The following is a 24,297-nucleotide window of genomic DNA, read 5'->3' on the forward strand; positions in this document are numbered from 1 at the left end:
TTAAGCCTATATGTCTTACTGTACCTCCCTGCTGTTTACATTTCTGACTAATAAAGTATTCAATCAATCAATCGTCTGCGGGGAAGGCTCTGATGGAACTTGTTTATCAGGAGGACGGCTGCTTACTACTCCAAACTATTCCACTTTATGAACCTGTGTATGTGAAACAGCAGAACCTTTGAATGATGATGAAGATGAACAGAACATTTTACCGTATTTCCACTAATAGTGGCCAGGGCCTTTATTTGCCTCTAATGCAGTGGGTGGCTTTAATGGAAGGAGGCTTATACTGTATAAGAGAGAGGCATTTATTTGTATTTTTTACAAACAGATCTGAATGAATTAACCAAGAAGTCAGTTTGAACCCAGTAAAACAAAACGGGTTGGGTACATTAAAACAAAAACGATAAACCCACCTATTACATTTAGCTGAAACAAAACAAAAACAAACAAAAGAAAACAGGATAATTGGCTTCCGTAAATGTGAATAGACCAATTTGACCAAATGTAGCTGTCCTGCTAGCATTATTAAACATTAATATCAACAAAAGATAGTACCTGATTCTTTTTTATGTCAGTGTCATCGCAGCTGTGTCTCCTGAGTTTTCCTCTACATATTGTAAAGCTCTCTCTTTGAATTTTACATCAAACCACCATCTGGAAGCCATGTTCACTCTGTATTGTTGTGGAAAATGACACTTCTTGCTTTTAGCTAAATTTTTTAATCCCTATGCTGCTATTGACGTCCGCACGGCTCTGAAATTGTTCTTCAATGTTCTATGCTTTTATTTTTTCTTGCTTTATTGTAATCATTTTACTTATCTCTTTTTTATGTATTTTTTATTTCTATTTTACTTTTTCTCTGTTAAGCACGTGTGCTTCATTTTATGCTCTGTAAAGCACTTTGAGCTGCATTTCATGTCATGAAAGGTGCTATACAAATAAAGTTTTATTATTATTATTATTATTACTTGCACATGTTCCACATGTGGTATCAAGGTATCATATCAAACACTTGTGTCACTTGTATGTTATTAAAAACACCTGTTACCCCCCCCCACACAGCCTTATTCATTTGTGTTGACAAGGCACCCAGCCATATATATAGTAGAGGCCTGGCTTTTAATTGTATATAGTCCACTATTAAGAGGAAATACGGTAACATTACCGATCCTGTCGGCAGGGAAGGAAATTTAAAGAATCAATGAAGTTACACTGCTGTGCCTTGTGTGCCTCTCCTGTTGGGAGATGGATGGCAGTGGACGAGCAAAAAAGCTGTTAGACTTGGAATTCACAGCAATGGAAGAAGAGACACCCAAATTCATATTTTCCTCATTAGGTATTCTTTCACCCAACCGATCGAACTCAAATCCGCCCACACCGCCCATAACCGCGGGGTCTGCAGATATAACTAGCAATCCGCGCATCTCTAGTAGGGATGGTATTGAAATCACATGCATTCTCCTATAACAATGGTATTGTCTCCTATGGCCACCCGGTGAAGTCAGAGGCACTGCGGAGTATTCAAAACCTCTAGTCCAGCGGTTCCCCACCTTTTCTGGATCAGGGCCCACTTGAAACTCTCGAAAGCGTTCGTTGTCCACCCATCTGACCACTTAACCGGTCAGATGGGTGCACCACGTGCATTTTCAGAGCATTTCTATTTGAATGATCAATCGATTGATTGTGTTCCGGCTTGGATCAATGGAACTAACATAGACATAATTTAAGTTCCTATTCATCTGTATCACAATGAAAATTCATGTTTTCTTTTTATATTTACGGTACATTATAATATCATTAAAATCATAGTGTTTTGACAATTATTTGTGGACCAACTTATAATATCCTCATGGCCCAACAGTGGGCTCCAGCTCACAGATTGGGAATCGCTGCCCTAGCACAGTGGTGGTTAGGAACTCCTACTGTATACCACCGAAGAGCCCAGCAGAAAAACTGATGTTTAACTACATAAAACCAAATCATGTCTTTAAACATATCAGCAGATACACCATTTTTGTAGTTAGAATTTCATGAATGTTAATCTTAAAAAAAAAGAAAAAAGAAAAGACAAAATGTAATACAAAACTTACATTTGTCTTTTTTTGTTCCATTGATGCAAAAAATGTGAATGTGGTCCCGTGGTCAAAACCGTTGAGTAACACACACACACACACACACACACACACACACACACACACACACACACACACACACACACACACACACACACACACACACACACACACACACACACAAACCTAAAACGTATGTGAACACATGGTTAAACGTATGTGGAGCTATTATCGTATGTGGAGCTATTTTTACTAGGACAAGCTAGGGAGGGATTGAATGTGGGAGCATGGTTTGGGAGGGGGTGGGGTCAGCATAGAAGTTGGGCCATTACGATAAAAAGAACTAGGCCCAGGCCGGGTAACGCTGGACTTAATCTGGTGCTGTCGTCGGTTGACAAACAATGGTCTCTGTTCTGGCCGATGCAGCCCGCATATGCCATGACATGGGGGATATAGTTTTGCTCGTGGACCCCGTGCAGCAGGTGAGCCATGGGTCCCTTGGAGAAAATGGCCACGTCCTCTCCTCCGTGTGTTTCCATACGCAGAGGTACTGCTGCCTGGGCCTGGTAGTTGTTATCCTCTGTCAGTTGTAAGTAAAGATAAGACAGCATTGTTAAAGGTAATACTACTGTATACAATCAACCACGTCTAACAAGTCCAAAAGAAGCAAGTAAGCAACGAGGCCACATGAGCACTTTAAACCTAGGCTTTATACATTGGCTATTTGTTAAACAAAATTAGACAGCAAGCCCAAACAAGCTACGACATTAAAAAAAACACATTTATGGTTTAATTCTAGTAGTAATGCTGCCTTTTTCCATAGGATGTTTGATAAATTAACTGACTTTCCAATATGAATGTAATAATATGCACGTGCACGTGTGAAGTGAGCACCGCTCATTTTGCACTGGTGCAACTTTTCCTAATACAAATGGCTAAATCAACATGAAGTTGAAATTTGTATTTGTTTTGTGGTGTTATTGGCAGAACCAGTCTTGTTTGCGTTCATTTACGTATGTCCTAAAAGAGTGACTTTGAGGGCTGTTTCACCATGCAGCGTGACTCAATGAGGAGGCTATTTTTGGATGATCAATTTCTAATCAGCGATGCAACGGAGCAGGATATCTTGTCAATTGGACTAGTTACATCATGACAAGGTAACTACACAACCCAAACCTCTACCAAAGTGCGCATCATTTAATTGATTTCTGATAATGTAGCACTTATAATGGGGAATACATGATGGAATAGCATTTCTTTATTCATTTTGATCCCACTTTTCTATTATTGTTAGTTAACTTGTTGTTGGCAAATTTGGCAATTGTATTCCCATATCATCTTTTTGTTTATGCATCTGTCTGTCTGTCTGTCTGTCTGTCTGTCTGTCTTTCTTTCTTTCTTTCTTTCTTTCTTTCTTTCTTTCTTTCTTTCTTTCTTGTTTGTTTCAGTGTTGTTGTCTGTCTCTGCATGGTGTTTATGTGTTGGTTACTTTCTTTTCAGTTGGTTATTTTCTTGGGGTTGTTTACATTTTGTCTTGTTGTTTTCTCTTTGTGTTTCTTTTTTTTATCCTGCTCACAGTTGGATAGGGGTGATGGGAATGTCAGTGGAAATGTACAAGATGTTCATATGCACATCAGAGTACAGTACTTTGCTGTAGTCTTTGTGAACTGTAGAAAGGTTAAACCTAGTTTAACACCCTGAAAACGGTTCAAGAAAATAGTAAGCTTTATTACAGCCTCCCCAAAACGCTTACATTATATTAACACTAGCAGCAAGAAACGCCTCAAACATTTCTCTGACACCTGTTCTCAGCATAATGTACCTGTCAACTGTTATTATTAACTATTTACTATGATGAGGGGTTAACGACCTTGGTTTAGCTATAGACACCACATTTATTTAATTGTTACTCTGGAGTTGCTTCACCATCTAACGACACTAAGCAATAGATTACAGAACCTGAACTGTCAATTATCTTGTGACGTGAATGCTTGAGACTCGGCAAGATAATTCTCCATACAGTGAAATGTGGGAGAAAGCATGCATCTGGCTCTCTGGCTGCAAGTGTTAAGGTCACTCTGTCATTGCCTTGCATTGCCAATACACAAACCCAAAGGTCCAGCACACTTGCTGCAAACCAACAAGAGCACTGGAAAAGATCCACCGTCTGACCACAGAGGTGAGGGACAGAGTATGCCTTGCAATGCCACGTCTTGAAGCCCAGTACCTTCTAATAATTGCCACTGCAGACTGTTTATGGCAAGAAATACAGTAAAGGATTAAGTGTGGAGCTTTGATGCCCAACATTGACACTGCAAATATGGAGCTTAATAATTGGACCTATTTGATCCTGTATATTCAGGTTTTTTTTAGCTTCTCCCTACTGATAGCTGCTCAAGTGGTCAGACATGAGCGCAGTGGGGGGCAGTTAGGGGTTAAGTATCTTGCTCAGGGACACTTAAACACATTGCCGGGGCAGGGAATCGGCCCTGGGACCTGCTGTTTCCTAGGCAGCCTCTCTACCCAGTCAGCTATGGCCACCCATAAAGCTTAAAGTTTAAACTATGGAGGCAGCACAATAGGCATGCAATTGCCCTTAGAGACATCTGCCGGGTTTTGTGATTATTAACTGCAGACTTGCACGCAAACATAAACACTGGAACATACTTGTAATGATGCCTGTATCCACAAACAGTGTTGAGCACTCCTTTGGCTGTTTATGTCACTTCATGATGTATTTTAGGATTATGAATGAGCAACTGAGTAAGTTGTTCTGCAAGATTTTGATGCAACAGATAGATGCAACATTTACTTTTAAGGGACTACACAGTGAATTTTAATTTTTCCAATTTGTATGTATTTCTTTTGGTGTCCCACCAGCACGTTCTATCCTCACAAAGTCCTATTTCTGACCATTGTGTCTTTTCAGTTTATGAGCAGATCTATGTAAGCAGGTCTCAGAACGGGCTGTCTGATTTTAGGTCCGATTGTGACATCACAATTGGGACCTACTGCTACTGATGTGCTGAGTGGGGGTTGGGGAGGGGTGGGCAGGCCTGAGAAGGAGGTAGGAGGAGCTGGGAGAGGGTTGGGGAGGGGTGGGCACTGGGCAGGCCTGCTGAGCAGGAGGTGGGGAGGAGTGTGGGGCCAAAACTGGCTCAATAGTGCAGTCTTCCCACTCAGGACAAGGTGGTACTGCAGCTGAAAATGCTCTGAAAACCAGTCAGAAATGACAGGGGCTCTGTGTTTAGGAGTGGTAATTTAGCCTCAAACCTTTTGAAAAACGTTTTTGGGACACAAACAATGTTATATAAATTATTTTTAAATGCATGGTGTAGAACCTTTAAAGTCTTTTCACATTGTTTAGCTTGGGTTTTTCTTTCTGTTATTGGATATCGTTATGAACATCCATCACGATATTGTAAAGACCTCTAACCAAACATAAACACTGTCATGAACATTCTCCTATAATGATGCCTGTATGCACTGCCAGAACTTGGCGCTCCTTCGGCTGTTTATACCACGTGAAGATTTATCTCAGGAATAGGATGGCTGACAAATGACTGAAAGGGCTTGCACTGATGAACATCATAATATTGGAATTGATGCGGAGGTCGTTCTGAAAGAGTTTGATGCAATCAGGGTGATGCAGAATTAACTTTAAAGGCTTTTCACATTGTTTATTGTAGCAATTGGGTTGGTCTTACTGTTATCAGCTGTTATTACTATAGGCCTAATTGTTTTTATTATGACGCTGCTAAATGAGTTGCTTTTGTGCTTAAAGCAGACCTTTATTGCATGTTTCTCTGGGTAATTTTGTAGCCTATTATTTACAGCTGGCTATTCTTCAGGCCTGTTTGCTGGTCTTTTATACGTGTGTGGTAGGCTCAGTTTTATGGTGGTGTTGTATGGGTAATGTACGGTAAGTGAATAAAAGATATCTTGCTTGCTGAGTAAACTACCTGCCTAGGCATTAAAGGTACATTCAAGCCGATTAACAGTTCCTGTGTTCATATGGGTGACACTTTAATAAGCATGCTTTTTTGCTATGAGATTATATAATTAAATTGATCCCTGCACTGATTTTGTGGGGGGTGGGGAGGGGGAGACGGAAATTAAACAATAGAACTTAAAAGTAGAACATTTTGAAATCTTGGGGAGATTTTCAGAAGTCTAACAGAGCCTTTTTGTGTATACATTTACCACTTATTTTCTACCTTATAAAGTTGATTTATATACTTTAAAATTACCTCATTCAAACGAATACACTTACAATAGAGCATTGCAGTTGAACCCCGTCCTCACTCTGGTGTCGGAAGCGTTTTCCGCATTCATTTCTTCCATAGACATTTCATAAAGTATTTATTTCAACGTTTTTAAGCCTTGGACAAAGCCACCTCGGCTGGAGAGGAATCGTGACAATATTCACATTTTTTTTAATGCAAAGATTAATTAGAAAGCTGAAAAAAGGGCAGGGTACAAGACTGTGTACATCATTATTTTTAAAATTGCGGAAACTACACTCCCAGAATGCATTGCGAATGACACTTGTTTCCTGAAATATAGCCGCTCAGTTTAGTTATCCAGGCCAGCATATGGCCTGAAATGTAGTGATTGTCATCTCTGTGGACGCTCTTATCGTCATCCTTAGCATAGTGCATCATATTTGTAAAAGAAAGACGATCGCTCACGGAGTTCTGCTGAAGTGCAATAATCCGCCGGGAAGACAGGGGGCAGTAGCTACTTCCGCGGTAACCGCAAGATATGTGAAAGAAGAAGAAGCTAGACCAATCACAGACGTCGATTTCACCGGATGTATATGTTTAGCAGTATGGGAAATGAAGTTATTCTCTGTGCGATCTTGAATAAAACGTGTTTTTACTAAAACTAGAGTGATTGCATACATACTCGGGGGTTCTACAGGAGCATATAGAACCATTTTACAACCACCAGCCTAGTGATAAGTGTACATTGAATTGCTACGACTTTGTGGCTGATAATGAAAACCCCTATGGTAAGAATGAATGGCGAGCTTGCTTCCGACACCTCACTGCGATGCTCTATAATATACTGTATTAAACAGACGTGGCCAGACTCATTTCACGGCTATCTTTCTTATTGGGAGGGTGCTGTTGAGAGGGTTTCACTTACGGTAGTCAACAGTGGAAACATTCTCCCTGATACCGTTGACATTTTTGAAACCTGGACCATTCCCATATAAGATGGAGGTGAAGGGCTTCTGATCCACATCACTCATCATGGGGGCCAGACCTGCAACATACAGAGAAACCATTACATATTCCACTTAAACATATTCTGAAGTAAAACAAATAATACAACAATTAGAGTTCTTAGGCAATTTAAAACAGTTTGCTGAGCTGACACCCAAGTCACAACTAATTCAATAACCTAATAAAAAGTGCACGTCATATTATATATTATATATTATAATGTGGAATGCATTATGGAATAGGGATAGCATTTCTTTATCCATTCTGATCCCCTTATTGATCCTACTATTGACCCTTTTCTATTATTGGTAGTTGTTAACTTGTTGGCAAATTTGGCAAACTAGCCCTTACCCGTTCAAAGATATGAGCTCCGAAATGATGTGCAGTGTGTGGGTTATGGGATGTGCACTGTGCACACAGTATATGAGGGATGGAAAGTAACTTTAACTGGTGCTTGCATGCTAATATGTAGGAGCATCAATGTAAGAAATACCCGTTCCATTTAACGGCTACAGAGATACTGTGTACCGATCTGCATGATTTTTGGACAACATCTGTAACAGGGCCAGAACCCCCACCCCCCCCCCCCCGCCCCGCCCGCCCGCCTGCCCGCCTGCACACACACACACTCCCCCCCCCCCCCCCCCCCGTGTGTGTGTGTGTGTGTGTTTGTGTGTGATTGTGCATGGCCTGAACAGCGCCCCTCCCTTAACATGTGTGGTCACAAAAGGTACTGTAGGCTAATATAGATACACCATAAAAATGCTAATCTACAGCATACGATTTGTGAAAGTGACAAACGGGCTTCACAGTTATGTCAGGTGTGTTCATATGCTAATGGTGATGCGATTTCAGATCAATTGCTCCAGCCACTGAGGAGAAACGCTGTTTCAGACAGACAGACAGACACTCACTCAGACAGACAGACAGACACTCACTCAGACATTCGCAAAATTATAGTATAGATGTTAAACATAGAGGCAACAGAAGTTCTTGCAGACAAGGCAGTGTATGTACTGTCACTTTAAAAGCCTAATTTATACTTTGTCACACAATGGTGTCACACACTAGAAATAGCCTAGATCTACAAGCACAAGTCAGTTCAATTCAGCAGAAACAAACAGGAAACACATACAGTGAGTTTGGATGGCAACCTGCCAACTTGCAGGGCTCTGTGCTGCGAGGCGCAATATGTGGCACGTGGCCCCAACGGAAGCAGAATTGGAGTGGAGAGCGGGTCGGCACGCACAAACCGTAGACGAACTAAGCATGTCGACGTAATTACTGCACATACTCTCTCACCCAAAACTTAATGGGGAATCCCTACACTTCCAAAAACGAATTTCAGGCCCTGTATTACTTACCAAATATAGTGTTTCCTCTAGGTGTGTAGCCTCCAAAGCTGAACACATGGGAGTGATCTGCAGTTATGACAGTCAGGGTATCATGTTGACTGGTCAGGAATCCTGCCCGGCCGACGGCCCGGTCCATCTCCACAGCCTCATACAGCGCCATCTTGGCCTTGCCCTCATGGTGCCCGTGGTCAATACGACCTCCTGTACAGAGATGTCAGATTAGCTTCCTTCCTCACATAAACAGATGAGCTAGTTAAGTCACAGCAACCCGAGCAAAGAAGCCTCTCCCCAGAATCCCCTGATTTGTGCTTAGCCTTTGATAGTGTTCTGCGTCAACAATGGTCAATCTGTAAGCTTATAACAAGTCACAATGCGACGTGAGCTTGTAGATCAGCAGTCTTAGGCAGACATCGGTGTGCATCAGAACATAAATAATAAATCAGGCTTTACATCCATATGACATGAAGGAACTCATTACCTTCATCTAACTTCCTGTGGTCCTCTTTCATATCGATATTATCAATGTGCTGATATCATGAGTATGCTCTAATTGTAAGACACTAGAAGTTATAAGACACTTGAAGAGTTATAGAAATACCACAACATAAACCCTTATCTGCATATACAGTATATATATCAAATATTATTATCATTGGGGAAAAACATTCTGTGCCAAATGTACTGCTTTGGGCAGAAACTATCTGTTCCAAATGTAATAGCCATTCTGTTAAAGGAGTAGTTCACCCCCAAAATGACTTTTTTTCTATTGATTAGTCATGCCATGGAGAGTAGAGTTCAATAATATTTTTTGGTTTTTGTCACATTCCTAAGACAAAAATTGTATTCGAGTAAATTTACCCCCATTGATTCCGGATGGTGACCCGTTTCAAAACGGGTCACCATCCGGAATGAATGGGGGTAAATTTATTGTTATCACATTTTTGTCTTAGGAATGCGACAAAAAACAAAAAAAAATATTGAACTCTAGTCTCCATGGCATGACTAATCAATAGAAAAAAGGTCATTTTGGGGGTGAACTACTCCTTTAAGTAAAGAAAAGAGAGAGGGGTGGTACAGGATGTGAGCATGACTATACTTTGTGTGATCTGTGTCTGCATAATCTTATCTGGATAAGGAAAGATATTAATGCATTAAGCTGTGAACAACATGCAGCACATAAAATCAGAGTACAATCAGATCTGGAGGTGGTAAGTGTGAGATAGGATTGTTAATTATCCAGATACGTTAACCAGATAGATTCTACATTTTAACGCAAATTCTACTGTAAATGGGGAGTTAAGTCAAAAGGAGGGCATAATCAAGCTTGTACATAAAACATTTTTAGACTTTCTTGGTTTTGGAAACTGGAGTACTGGAGTACTGGAAAGACTTTTGCGCTGTCCAATTTCACCTTAGATGAGCCAATAACTCACCCTCCACAAGCAGGTAGAATCCATTGGGGTTTTTCCTGAGGATCTTAATGGCCACTTCCACCATCTCTGTCAGGGAAGGATCTGTCTCTCTATTCCTATCCAGGTCATACGGCAGATCCCCAGGTTCAAAGAGACCTGAGATAACACAGTAGCACAGTTCATGTAGAACTAGGATATTAACAGGAACAGACCTACTATCATTTTGATCTACAGCAAAGATAATTCTTACAGCCCTTCCTTTAACCACTTGATTAAAATGTTTCCAAAAATAGCACATCTAAAAGCTGAGTTGTGAGCTTATAGATTGGCAATTTCCAGAAACTTTCTTCAATTTCGATTATCTATTTGTTTAAACAGGGCTTAAACTTCAATGAGGTGTCATAAAGACACTATAGGAGAATGGAATCTCACCCAACAAGTAATCCACGTTATTAGGATTCACTGAGTACAGCTGCTTCTTGTTCCAAACGTAATGTCCATTCTGTTAGGTAAAAAGAACACAGGGGGGTCGGGCGAGGGAAAACATCTTAAGTACCATGCATAGTAGTACATAAACAACGCGGGGATACATAACGAACGGAGACGGAGAGTACTTTGATCCGGTCTCTCCGTAGCTCCGGACGTAATTGTCTCTGTCCGTAACGTTACGGACAACACTCAACCTAACGGATTAAAACCGATAAAAACGTACGTACACATGAAGTACCCGTGGCAAACTTTTGTCAACCGTGGGGGCAGTAGAGGGAGAAATGTTTCGTCTTTTTTTCTGGTATCCATTTCGTAGTAGGAGGAAGAAAAAAATAAATAAATCACAAAGTAACGCTGAACAGTGAACAAGCCGTTCAGGACGCAGACCTGTTGCCACTTGTTCAACTGCAGTGCACACAGCAGCAGCGGAGGCAGAACGCAGAAGCAGCAAAGTGCCAGTGTCAGATCATGATACCATTTTAAATGATTATGATTGGTTTGAAAAGTTGTTCTACTTTATCCAAATAATATTAATAATAGGCTTAATAACAGCATTTTCCGACGGCGACGGCGTGCAGGGACATGAACTATGGAGTGAAAATAGAGTACGATGCCATTGAAAGAACGCACAGCACGGCTGTAGGCTATTTACTTAATGCATGTAATCGCCGATGCCTATCAACATGTTTGCTCATTGGGAAGATGCATTTGGGTGCCATCTATTGGATACAGTATGTAATTGAACCGTATATAACACAGAGAACGGACGGAACTATGCATGTCGACGCAATTACCGTAAGTTCCTCCTCAACCCCAAACGTACACAAAATCATCCATCCGTAACTATAAATGGCCCTTTAGTGTGTCTATTGTCTAATACAGTGGTTCTCAACCTTTTCAGGCCGCGACCACCAAAATAATCATATTTGAACTGGGACCCCCCCACCCCCACCCTGACAAGCACTAGGAGTTGAAGAATTACATTTTGTATAACACAGTTCTATTGTGAAAATAGCAGATCTACATGCTCACAACGCCTCGCGTTGCGAGGCGTTGTAAGCTATTTTCACAATTTCTGCCTCTAATATTTGACAATTTGGCCAATGTTTAATTTGTCATTTTAGACGTATTAAAAAGTCCTTAAATTGTCACTTTAGAAATGTGCAGATACCCTCTATACACTTAAAATTTAAGTTGGTTTGTTTACTTTTGAGAGAGAAAACAATGTTGCACATTAAGTTAATCATCTGGGGACACCCCAAAATAATTTGGGCACCCCCCTGGGGGTCCCGACCCACAGGTTGAGAACCACTGGTCTAATATAACTTGCCACGGTCCTGTTTGTGAATATGTGAATTTAATTGGTAAGCAGGGCTTAAGAGTAAAGATGGGAATGGAAGGTTAGCTCACCTTATCTTTCATCCTGTCAATCCACTCCTGCACCAAGTTTCTCCCATCCTTCCTGGTCCCGCTGTGTTTCTGTTCTCCAGGGTATTCCACGTCCGAAGTGTTTTTGGGAAACATGTACTTTCTCCCTCCACCCATGATCACCTGGAAATCCACAGAACAGTCAGTTTTAAAACGTACTCTATTGTTTTGTCATTTTACGTTGACATTTCTTCAGTTGAAAATATGTAATTGTCATAGTATGACACAGTCATGTGATGAAATATAGATTGTGAATAAGCTTCAGTTTCAGACAGAAGAAAGTGCTCTATTGGTGTTGTAGAGCTGCAGAGGAGTTGGCAATTTTGAATCTTGTGTTTTTAAACCACAACCAACACATCTTTTTACAATTGCAAATTTTGGCATTTAGATCTTAATCCAGAGCGATTTATAGTAAGAAAGAAAAACACAAGGTAATGTCCATTATCACAGTAGTCAAGTTTTGATATGACTCGGAAGAGGAAGGGTCCTGCATGGATCAGAGATTAAAGGAGAATTCCCACGTTAATCTGATGTTATGATATCCATGAACGATGGGTACAATGTTTTTTTTTTTTCTTTTTTTTTTTTTCGAGTCCTTGGCAGCCCTGACTGCGATGCGGTGGGATTTTACACAGAATGACTTATTTGTATCACTCGACAATTCCTTTTTCCTGTTTAAATCTGTCCTTCATAATGGCGGAGACATCTCCACAGAGTGTTGATAGGCTGCTGCAAAAATGCAAACGGCCGTTAGACCCCTCCCATCTCCAGTCAGAGCTAACTCGCTAGATTTTTTTGCCTCTACCAGTGGTTAATGGTATATAATAATATCAGAATACCAAAGGAAAAGCACTCGTCCAGGATTCTCCTTTAACTGGGAAGAAAAGAAGCTTGGTCTTGTCCACCTTTAATTAAAGACTAGTTGTTCATAGTAACACTATTGAGTAACACTCAAAACACTGTTTTGTTTGACCATATAAAGCTTTTAAACAAGACAAGACTAAATAAAATAACTAAATTAAAGTTCTAACTCACATCAATGTTGGGAATGTTTTCAAAGAGTTGCCTGGCGATGTCCTTGCAGCCTGCCTGTACTGCCTCTGGTGGCATCTCATTATCAGAAAACCAGTCTCTGTCCACACAGTGGGCATAAGCAGCACTAGGGGTGGCATGGTTCACACGGGTTGTCGTCACTATTCCCACAGACTTGCCTGTAGAAAACAAACAAGTTTCTGAATGATGCGTTGGGAATGAAGCCTGGGAAAAGCCTGGGAAAGCTACAGCCAATCAGCGACGCGCCACAGACCCGTGAGTGTTACACTAAATGTGTTCTTACAATCGATAGGTAACAAAATGTTGTGTATTAGTTTTCATATTGACTGTGACCTGATGTTTGCAAATATTGCACCCCACAGGTAATTTATTACCTTACATTGTTTTCTCTTGATTACGGGAAAATAAAATGTAAAACCCCAATACAAGATTGGCCGAGTCATACCAGGGAGAGGGACAATGGAAATGGTACCCAATGCCTCCCTGCATGGCATATACTAGTGTCATGTCCAGGGGGTGTACTGTACTTAACATCAAGCTGCATCACATGATGGAAACAGGAAAAAGGCTCATGATCTATGGGTCATATTGCTTGTGGGTTCCCAAGGCAACTTACACGCTCACAACATGGCATGTGACGTGTTGTGAGCTTGTAGCTCTGCCATTTTTGCCAAATGTTCACCTACTTTTGCCAAATGTTCGCTTATTATGTCATGCCCAGAATAGGGATGTTAGGGTTTATGTGGTTGAAGTCCCAAGACAAATTAGGGTTACTGTAGCTTTCATCTAACTTGATTTACAAGAATTTGATTGGAGTGTTCCTGCATGGTATGTGGTTCTGTGTACTCCTGTGTGGTCCTGAGTAGTTCTCTGCATTTAGCCTTGAACTTCGGAAATGGAGTGTCTTGTTTCAACAAATGTTTTCCAAATTCCATACCAGTTGTTGATGTGTGGAAGGATTTAGAGCTTTAATTACTACTCCACCCATACTGACGATGTACACAAAACATACACTTGTGGCATTGTAAGGCTCTTTGAATAAAGATTATAAAAAGCATCCATCGAATGGCATATGTTTCATTATTTCTGTGGATTCTACCTGCGTCCTTGGCCCATCGGAGTATGGAGGTGACCTCATTGCCTTCTGTCGTGTTACACTGGGAGCGAACGGCAGCTGCGTTCACGCCCACCGTACCCTCGTTGGCCTTGACCCCACAGAGATATGCTGTTGCCGTGCCCGCACTGTCTGCCACCTGTGCATCGGTGTTGTAAGTCTGCAGAGGGAATAGGCCAGTTACATGAGTACGTCGCATTAGACATGGTAATGATCTCTATGTCTAATTTGTACTTGGTTCTGTGCTATCTATTTTTGGTGTGCGACACAAAGTTTAACCAACCCTTTACTGTTCGGGTATGCGTGCAACATGACCACTGTGGGAGGATGTGAGCTGACTGTTGACACAATGAGAATGTCAACAATCCATCCATCTTCAACCGCTTATCCAGATTCAAGGTCGAGGGGGAAACAGTTCCAGCAGAGAGTTCCAGACTTCCCTTTCCTCGGCTACATTAGCCACTTCATCCTGGGGGATCCCGAGGTGTTCCAAGGCCAGCATCTCACCCATCTGGTCCTTGGTCTGCCCTGTGTCTTCCTCCCAGTGGTACGTACCCAGAGGATCTAGTCTAGATGCCCGAACCACCTAAACTGCCTGCTTTACCCATGAAGGAGTAGTGGCTCTACTCAGAGTCTCTCCCTGAACACCCATCTGAGAAAACTCATTTTGGCGGCTTGTGACCATATGTCAGAGTAGGAACACAGATTAGTTTGGTATATCGACTTTGCCTTGTGGCTCAGCTCTCTTTTCGTCACAACCGTGCTGTACAGCAACTTCAAAATCGCTCCTGCGGCTCCGATTCTCTGGCTGATCTCCTGCTCCGTCCTCCCCTCACTATGTCAACAATCATTCTTAGAATATAGCTCAAAAGACAACGTCAAAACATTCTGAATTATAATTACTTGTAGTAAAATTATTAATAGAGCCATAACTACACAATGTGTGCAGCATTGCCCGAGGCATTAATACTGTAAGTCGGCTATTACAACATAATGTTTTTTTTACATGTATAAAAAATCTGTAACATAATGCACTTTCAATATGACATGTCAGAGTGTATGACCTTGTCTTACGGTCATCTGGACCCATGCAAACTATTAACAAACAGTGGCAGATCAATATGAAGCGCCATCCTCTATGATATAATAGAGAGTCAGACCTTGGAAAGAGCCACAAAGGGGAACTTGTCCATCTCTAGCTGGGTCTCCTCCCCGCTCTGTCCGCTCAGCTGCCCCTTCAGTATTCGTGCGGCAGTCACTGTGGAAACGCCCATTCCTGAGCAACAAAAGCAGGCCGTCTATTAGAGAAACCAGCGGATCCATCTATTTTCCCCTCGGGGGCAGAGAAAAAGAGCATAGCCATTGCCTACAGTACATTAACAGCTTGTGTATGTTACTGTGTGTGTGTGTGTGTGTGTGTGTGTGTGTGTGTGTGTGCGTGCGTGCGTGCGTGCGTGCGTGCGTGCGTGCGTGCGTGCGTGCGTGCGTGCGTGCGTGCGTGCGTGCGTGCGTGTGTGTGCGCGCGCGTGCACATTCATTTTCAGTGTGTTGCTGTGTTCACTGCATAATATGATGACCCCTTCTCTTTCACTTTGGAATGTGCTAGCTAGTACTTTAAGCAGAATAAGCATGAACTCATGACATGTCATGGTACCGTATATTGTGATTATATCACAGTTAAGGGGCATGCTTGGCCTAATGCAAAGTGGATGATATTGGGTTCACATAGGGACGAATAGCCCCTTATCCTGTGCTGTGACATAATCACATTAAACTATGTCATGAGTTATTGCTTAATTCTACTCCATGTCAAAAAAACCTTTGAACTTGGTGCCCACCTTCTCATGAATGAACATCATACAATATGAATCAGGCTGAAGATTATATTGTATTATTATTTCCAATGTATTTTTCTGATACTTTTTTTTTTAATCATTTTCTCACAACAAGTGTTAACAAGTGGTTAAAGGTATTGGGAGGGGAGTTGGATTGGCCAAATCATTGCATGGAACATGGACATTGCAGTGTGTCAAGGCCTTCTTGGGTCATATATCAAATGTTTGCCGCACACGCTCAATCTGGCAACCCCGCATGGACTGCATGGTTCCATGCTTCATTCACCTGCTTAGCCTAGGGATGGAATTATGAGTTAATCCCATTTTAATTTGATTCACAATGTGATATGATACAATTCATCAACTACTGTATCTGATTAGAAAGAAAACCTTCTAAATAGTAGAATAAATAATTCCCTCTGCTGTACAGACGCACATATCACACATTAAGATTGTGCCACAGTATATCATAATTATGAATGATGCATCATTCCATCTCTGTTAAATATAGATATAAAACAGATTGTTGAGCTCATGTTGTGAAGCATCTCATGTACATACTGCATGTATATTGTAATCAACAAAAACAAGAGATAAATACAATGGAAATTCACAAGAATGAAAACCCTCATGTGCAAAGTGTTTTTGACAGGAGCATATTGGAGGTTTTCCAAGCCTTACTAATGCTTTACACAGCAGATACACAGGTCCCTCATGGTAATTAGGGTAATTGTGACTGTGGAACAAACAGTGTTCTATTAAATTGTCCATAGCCTATTCTTTAACTACCAACATGGTACTATGACATAGAAGTAAAATAGCACCTGCGAGCACTATTGCTCATTGTGTGACAGGGCCACTTTCAATGATCTCAGTGACTTTTGTGTTTGCATGCTATTATCACAATGGCAATCATAGGGAACACACTTGCTAAAACAAGCATGATTCCCTGGTAATTACTTAACAACGACGAATGAGCGTCATACATTTTGCTTTTCTCTAACTACTGTTCCATGGCAATTGGTATTGCATGCATAGCTGTGCAACCCTGTCATGTATTACTGAACCTGTGGACATAACACGAACACAAGCAGAAAGAGTAGAAGGTGTCCCATCTCCCAATGGATGATAAATGATCATTTGTGACTGAGTAACCTGACACAAACAGAGGCTCTGTAATGTATTGGCAGAAGAGCTGTTATTTTCTTCCTACACTCCACAGCTCATGCACCTCTTGTTTTTTAAACATGTTATTCACCCTCACTCGGGATTACATTGATCCATAACCTAGCTTTGGCTGAATGGAGATTCTTGGCTGACTGCATAGTGCATACTTAATCTCATCAGTCACAAATGACAAAGGGGCAAAATGTGGAATCCGCATTAACAATGCAGCCTTTCAGTGAGGAGCTCTTGCCCACTTCATCAAAATACAGCTGAAAATGGATTTAAGTGGATTTAAGAAATGCTGATGGTAATTTTATCATTGTGTGTCACAAGGGTCAGAAAGTAATTATTACTTACCATCTCCCAGGAAGAGGATGAGGTTCTTTGCTTTGTTCTTATTTAGATTCTGAAGTTGTAGAGCATTCTTCAGGGTCCGCTGGGCCCATGCATTCCAGAACTTGGGGTCTTTCTCTTGTTCTGTATTTCATATCACAGGAGAAAAGGACATACAAACATTGAATTTAAAACCAGGGTAATCTGTGTGGAGGGTCAAATTAAGGATTTCACCTTGGAGTTTAAATATTAACTACTCCGATCCAATCCTTTTGCTATACATTAACTATTTGAGCCACACTTCAACTGGCTTCAACTGGCTGATGCTGATCCCAATTTTCCACCAATAATAGATGTTATGGTGGTTTGATAAGGATGTGGGCAGAACAATTTGTCCTTGTTATTTGACTATTTTTACTTTAATTATAATTAAAGACACTTCATAGTGAATTAGTGATTGTAATAAATAGCTTATGTCATGATTGCTATTATAGCTAGATCAGATTGTGTTTATAATATAACGCCGGCGCGCCTCCGTCATCTCCACCGAAAACAAGCCTTGTTCCATTGTTGGAACCGGGATGTTGTTTTGATACACGCCATCTGATTCCCAGATGACGCCCTGTTAAGCAACCACACTAATAGAATCCCTTTTATTCCCATAAAAGGGGACAAGGACTGAGAGACAGATACAGTACTGACATGCACGGTCAGTGAGGAGGCTTCATCCCCACAAATGCGCAACTGTCCCAAAAAGCCGTCCTAAACCAGAAGCTGAGACGCCTTTATCTGCATGTAATATTACAGTAAATGTTTTTATTCACCAGAACAATAGTTATGACAGATTCAAGGTGGTTAAAATGGGGACAAATCGGCTGCATAATAACTGATCAATAAAGTGAAATAATGGCTGATATACAGTATATGGGCTCTATTGTCAACAAGCAATGTGTGATGCAACACAGGAGAACTTTACCATTAGAAGCACTTTGAGTATCGATGGCATCACGCTATGACAGCTCTTTGAACCAAACTCACTCTGACATCTACTGACATCAACCAACATAAGCTTCTTACTGGCAATATCACATGAGCCTCCACCAGTCTACACTGCATTTATCACGTTACGATAAGATGGGGCCTTAATCTTCTTATGGAGAGAAACCAGTCCATCACAAACTAAGAATCCACAGTGTCAGTCTTTGTTCAAGTCCACTGGTTGTTACAAAACCTGTGTTGCTTCTTCAAAGGTATTGGCCTGTTTCCTTCTAACGGATGCTGATGACATTTTGGCGATAGATTTAAGGAAAAGTGTGTTAAGTCTGCTATTTATAGAGATGCCACGTTTGAAGTCTACTTGCAATCCAAGTTACTTTGTAGCACATAGGCCTACAGTAATTGTTTTCTTGGCATTCTAATTCCCATTGGTTGACTAGGGTTCGTGGCACTTACCGGTACTCTGGCCTTGCATTTTGTAAGTTGCTCTGGATAAGAGCATGGCATTGAGATCTTTCAATCTTGACTGGCACTATCAATTTGATAACAGATAACAAACAAATAAGGAATGTGTCAGTGCTATTGAACACCCTTTACTTCTGTGTGTTGGTTATTGAACCAATGGAAAGTAGTAAAAAGCGATTTGGCCAAAACCTCCTAACTCCATTGGATCCTCACACTTTCTGCCAAACCAGCTAATTCCACCCGATTGGCTCACTTTCTTTCTCAAAATCAGTGCTATTGAACACCCTTTACGTCTGTGTGCTGGTTAAAACAATATTGAACCAATGAAACGTAGTAAAAAGCGTTTTGGCCAAAACCTCCTAACTCCGCTTGAGCTCGATATTTTCTGGAAAATGAACACTTTGGAGTTAGCTGGTTTGGGCCAGACAGCAGAAATATATAATTGTTTACAGTTTACCATCAGAGCCGTCACAGCTTGACCGTATCTGTCCATCCGTCTGGACGGGTAACACCTGACACTGTGGTTTCCCTGACACAACACTGTGACATCACAGGTGACATAGTGATGTCAGATACTCAGAGCAGGGATCTCCATATATGGGCATAAAAGGGATTGTATCCCAGACGATGCCCTGTTAGGAAAACCACACTAACAGAATCCATATATGGCCAAGACAGATGGCCAAGACAGATGGCGCGACCTCGAGGTCGCTTTTCGCCCTTAGGCGTCCTACTGGTATTTAATCTCTCCCTGTTTGGCACTCAGCATCAAGGGTTGAATAGAGGGTAAGTCCCTACGACATATTAGTGTCATGTACATCATTGCTGGGGGTTGTATTTGTAGATCAAGCTTCCTCACGCTAAGAAGTAAGCCCTAATGTCTAGATAACTTCAGAGAATGTGTGAATGAGACTTAACTTACCAGGGAACTTTGGCTTCCCTTGGGCCAAAACTGACAAGACAGAGGAGCAAATGATGAGCAGGGCTGTCGTCTTCATGTTGTCGTTGTCTCTCTTTATGACTGAGGTGTGATCCCAGACGGCTGAAACATGCCACTTTGAAGAGCTAATGGTGCTCTGTCTACTGTCGTCTCACACCTGCAAAAAAGAAAAGAACAGAGGACCACACTAGTAATCAAGTCTGTGTCATCTGAGTGACGCTCAGCGACTCACTCATGTATTCTTACCGTTGATTTACTCAAAGATGACTTGAATGACCACACTTTATCAGCAAACATAATAGTTAGTGTGGTTGCCCGACAGGGCAACACACTGTAGTCCTGGGGAAACTTTATTTTCACCACTAGATAAACTTCTTTGTGAATCATGCCGTTGGAAATTGATGGAAATCAGATGCAATTGGAAATTGAAGGAAAAACATTTGAGGAGTGGTGCTAGCTCGAGTATTGGTTGAGCTTCACATGACATGCAGAATATAGTCACGTCGGCAACCACACTTGCAATTTCCAATTGCATCTTTCTAGTTTTAAACATTCTGCAGTTTTTGTGGAGGACTTGCCCCTGAATTGAAGTTAAAGGTTTTGAGGTTTTTTACTGCCTTGCCAAAAGAAACATTGAATGGAATCTACAATGTTTTTGAAGTTGCGAAAGAAGAGATATTCCGGTGCACTGAGCCATGATGACAACCTTGTCTCATTCACTTAACATCTTGTGCATGTCTGCTGGGCTTCTTGCAGCAGCAGGGACAAAAGAGAAAGTTAGTCAAGTTGAGCTGGAGACCTCGCTGTGAATATAAGCAGTCACAACAGAGGCCCCTATGGGTCCTGGCCGGTCTGGCTTTCATCTGTAATTATCTACACCCTCCTCTTCTTCCCGTTCACACAGTAAAATCGCCAGTGATCATTCAACTCTGAGTATAAAAATGGACCCATAAAGGGTGCGATTTTACACTTTCTTAGATGAATGAACACTCCGGGTTTTGCTGTGTGTTTATAGTCAAGGTGGCTTTAATGGGATTGGGCACCATATCACTGAGAGGTTTAATGGCCATAACAAAGCCGATTAACGCCACATGATTGACTGGACACCTCTTCCATTAAAATGTTTATTTTCACTACAAACTTGACTTCGGGAATAGGCCTACTATGTATATTTTTTTGCATGGCAATCTCACCAATTACACAGCAAAATCCTGAGATTTAATTAAAATTTTGCAAGCATATCAATTGACCGTCACTGTTTATACCCTGGAGTTGCATAACATGACTGTGTGGGATAGCACAATGCTGACAAACAATTCAAATTATTTTTCACTGAATATTATGATTACGATATGAATCGTGATACAAGCAAAGGTAGCTTCATAACTTGATTATGTTAATATTAAAGCAAATAGGAGAGAATTGGTACTATACTTAAAGGTTGCTTAGACTGAACACATGGAAAGAAAGTTATCTGTCAGTCCTGGTCAGAATTGTTGACCTGTCCTGAACACCTTCTCACGTAGGAAATAAAATGTCAATCTTATTTGCGCAGCATGATTGTAGGTTCTTAAAATCAAGCCAATTGTATAGATCAGGGGTCTTCAACGTTTTCAGGCCAAGGACCCCTTAGTTGAGAGAGAGATGAAGCAGGGACACCCACAATCTTTTCATAGATTCCATATAGTTTCATCATTTGACAGCACAATCATCAGTGTATTTTGGATTCATGTCAATTTGTGTTTTCAGATATTTAACTACTTGAGCCGTCATTACCTAATAAACTTGACCTTTCACTCTGTACTTAGTCTGCTCTTTTTCCCCTCTATACCAAACCTCTTTGCCGAAAATAGCCGATCTACAAGCTCACAACAACGCCTTGCAGCGCGAGGCGTTGTGAGATTGTAGATCTGCTATATTTGGCTAAAGTTCTTAGAATATGGACACTAGGGTTCAAGTTGTTAATATAAAAAGGATTGGAAGATTTGGAGGACCCCCTGTAGTAGCTGTTGAAGACCCCTGGTAGATGAATGAATGAATGAATGAATGAATGAATGAATGAATGAATGAGTGAGTGAGTGAGTGAGTGAGTGAGTGAGTGAGTGAGTGAGTGAGTGGATGGATGGATGGATGGATGGATGGATGGATGGATGGCCCTCAGCGGAAACAAGCCTTTGGCTTTTTTGTGATTATCCATTTAGCTTTTTGTAACATACTGCTGTACTTTTAAACATGTCAATAATCGATTCAATCGATTCAAACCCTGTTCTCCCGCGTGGGAATGGAATCAAACATCACAACCACACAAAGGATGCAGTATTAGGCTTCCGGTCTTCAGACAGAGCTCTGCTACATTAACCCCAATTTGACGTCCCCCATGGCTGAACTTGCTATGAATCATGGCATCAAGGTAACCAAACACCTAGATTTTAACCCAGGTCTTCATGCATGGAAATCCACACGTGTACTGGTACGACCCATGCAAAGGGAAATGTCCCTTTAGCCAAGGCAGATATTAGGCTTCTGGTTCATGGTAAAGAAAAAAGAGAAGAAAAAAAAAGATCATTAAAGAATCAGGAATCACCTTATCAGCAAAAAACAAACAGAACAAAAACAAATCACTGTGCCAAATGTCTTCAATAGGTTGTTCAGAAACAGGCCAACCACTCACAAAGCCAGAGGAAAACTTGAGCAAGTATGATTCGTAAACAATGAAAACTATGATGATCATTAGCAACAGGTGTTCTTCATTCAGCCTGCAACAGTGATCCTGCATAGAAAGTGATGTCATAAATGTATAGATCCACCTTCCCAGAAGAAGCACAATGGAACCACAACTAATAGTGGCAGGCCAGAAAACAAGTTGGTCATCATCACATGAAGTTCAATGTATGTCCATGTTGTCAAGTAAAAACTATGATGTCCAGGTTTATAAAAGCCTAAACTTAAAACGAGTGAGAGAGCGTTCCAGGGGTCCACGGTAGTGCCACACCAGCCTGCCCTGTGGCTGTGCCACAGCTCAGAATGAAATCTGCGGCAAGTGTGTGTGAACTGTGAAGATAGCTCACACACTGGAGTTGTGTGTCAGTGGCACAATAGCAGATTATGTGTTTATAATACTATAAGCAGTGTAGGGCTGCTAGGGCACATAGAGCCGACTGATTAAGAAAGCTCTAACCCAAGATGGCAGATTTGATCCATTTCATTTTGTACTGCTTTGTTTAGGCTATACACAAAGTAGGCTAAAGCTGAAATTTGATTTGTGACAGCTATGCGACTGCTTCATAATGGTAGCTAGCAGACTGTAGAAAGTGAAATGAGCACTGGTATTGCAGCTTTCTCCAGGGACACCCAGGGGTCCTTGAGGGGGTTCTTATAATAAAGGAAGAGTTTAAGAACATAACCATATCTTATACTTTGGCTTTTCAAAAATACCCTTTCTACAGGCTCACACAAACGTGTCTCATGGTGATGTGTTGTGAGCTTGTAGAACTGCTTTTTTAAATAAAAAATACATACAAATAGGCTAAAAATTATGTTTTACACAAAACTTAAAACAAATCTACTCTTGAGGATTTCCCTGGCACAACATATTTTCAACTGGGGTTCTGCGGCTTAACACAAGCTCCTTGACATTAAACATTTTCAGAACACCAGATCTGTTCAGTTTAGGAGCTCCAAATGTTAGGCCTAGGCATACTCTCTATATAGTCTTTACTCTTTAATGGCCAATTAGTCGCATGTGGGCCCTGCACATGCGGCTGATACAGGCTGATAAAACACATGCACACTAGGCTACTAATGAGAAGCATGCAGAGATAAACCTTAATGGTTTATCACTAGTTAATAAGCAATCAACTGACTTTGTGTCCGTGAAATTCATACTATCCTAATTATCTAAATCAATTACCTGTCTTTTATGACGAATAGCCATGATCAACAGACTCAATGTTTATTTTTGTATTTATTTTTTAATATCCCAACTTGGATAATTGGATTCCTTGTCCTGTGGTAGGCTAGTAGACCTAGTCCACGAGAAAATACATATTTTCTTCTAATATCTGAGGAAATAAGTAAATAACTGACCGGTATAGGCCTACCCATTAGATTGTGAAACAAACAAATAATGATCTTTGCAAAGATCAAGGATAACGCAAGATAGACGCTGTTATTGTTTCCAAGTCGGGATTCTCACTACATGTGGACAACCAGTTAACGTTTCAACCTACGTTGATAGCCTATAAAATACGTCTCCCAACCGGTGTATCAGATAATGTGTAAAAGTTTATGGTTATTTTACTTACTTCGCGTGGAAATCGGTAGCAACAAGTATCGTACTTTCTCCGCGGTAGCTCACACAAGGGTCCAAGCAGGCTCTGGCTCCTGGGGGTTGAGAGAATAGCG

The 24,297-nt window shown here is 41.1% G+C and overlaps 1 protein-coding gene across 2 annotated transcripts; it reads right to left on the minus strand.

The window, feature by feature from the left end:
- Positions 1 to 294: 294 nt before the first annotated feature.
- On the minus strand, positions 295 to 24,297 carry alpl (alkaline phosphatase, biomineralization associated). Of its 2 annotated transcripts, XR_013962158.1 has the most exons (13): positions 24,198 to 24,297; positions 19,876 to 20,050; positions 17,517 to 17,636; positions 15,318 to 15,433; positions 14,143 to 14,317; positions 13,026 to 13,201; positions 11,973 to 12,113; positions 10,506 to 10,575; positions 10,095 to 10,229; positions 8,671 to 8,862; positions 7,227 to 7,346; positions 972 to 2,655; positions 295 to 701 (listed from the first exon to the last, which is right to left on the minus strand). XR_013962158.1 is itself a non-coding variant. In XM_080729134.1 (12 exons), the coding sequence occupies exons 2-12, from the start codon at positions 19,949 to 19,951 to the stop codon at positions 2,384 to 2,386; spliced, it is 1,593 nt and encodes a 530-aa protein (XP_080585260.1). In that variant the 5' UTR covers positions 19,952 to 20,050; positions 24,198 to 24,297; the 3' UTR covers positions 295 to 2,383. The 2 variants fall into 2 exon arrangements, 1 of the variants encoding a protein (XP_080585260.1); XM_080729134.1 differs by having other exon boundaries at positions 295 to 2,655.

The sequence above is a fragment of the Nannobrachium achirus genome, assembly GCF_963921795.1.
Source record: "Nannobrachium achirus genome assembly, chromosome: 6".
NCBI classification, from domain to species: Eukaryota; Metazoa; Chordata; class Actinopteri; order Myctophiformes; family Myctophidae; genus Nannobrachium; species Nannobrachium achirus.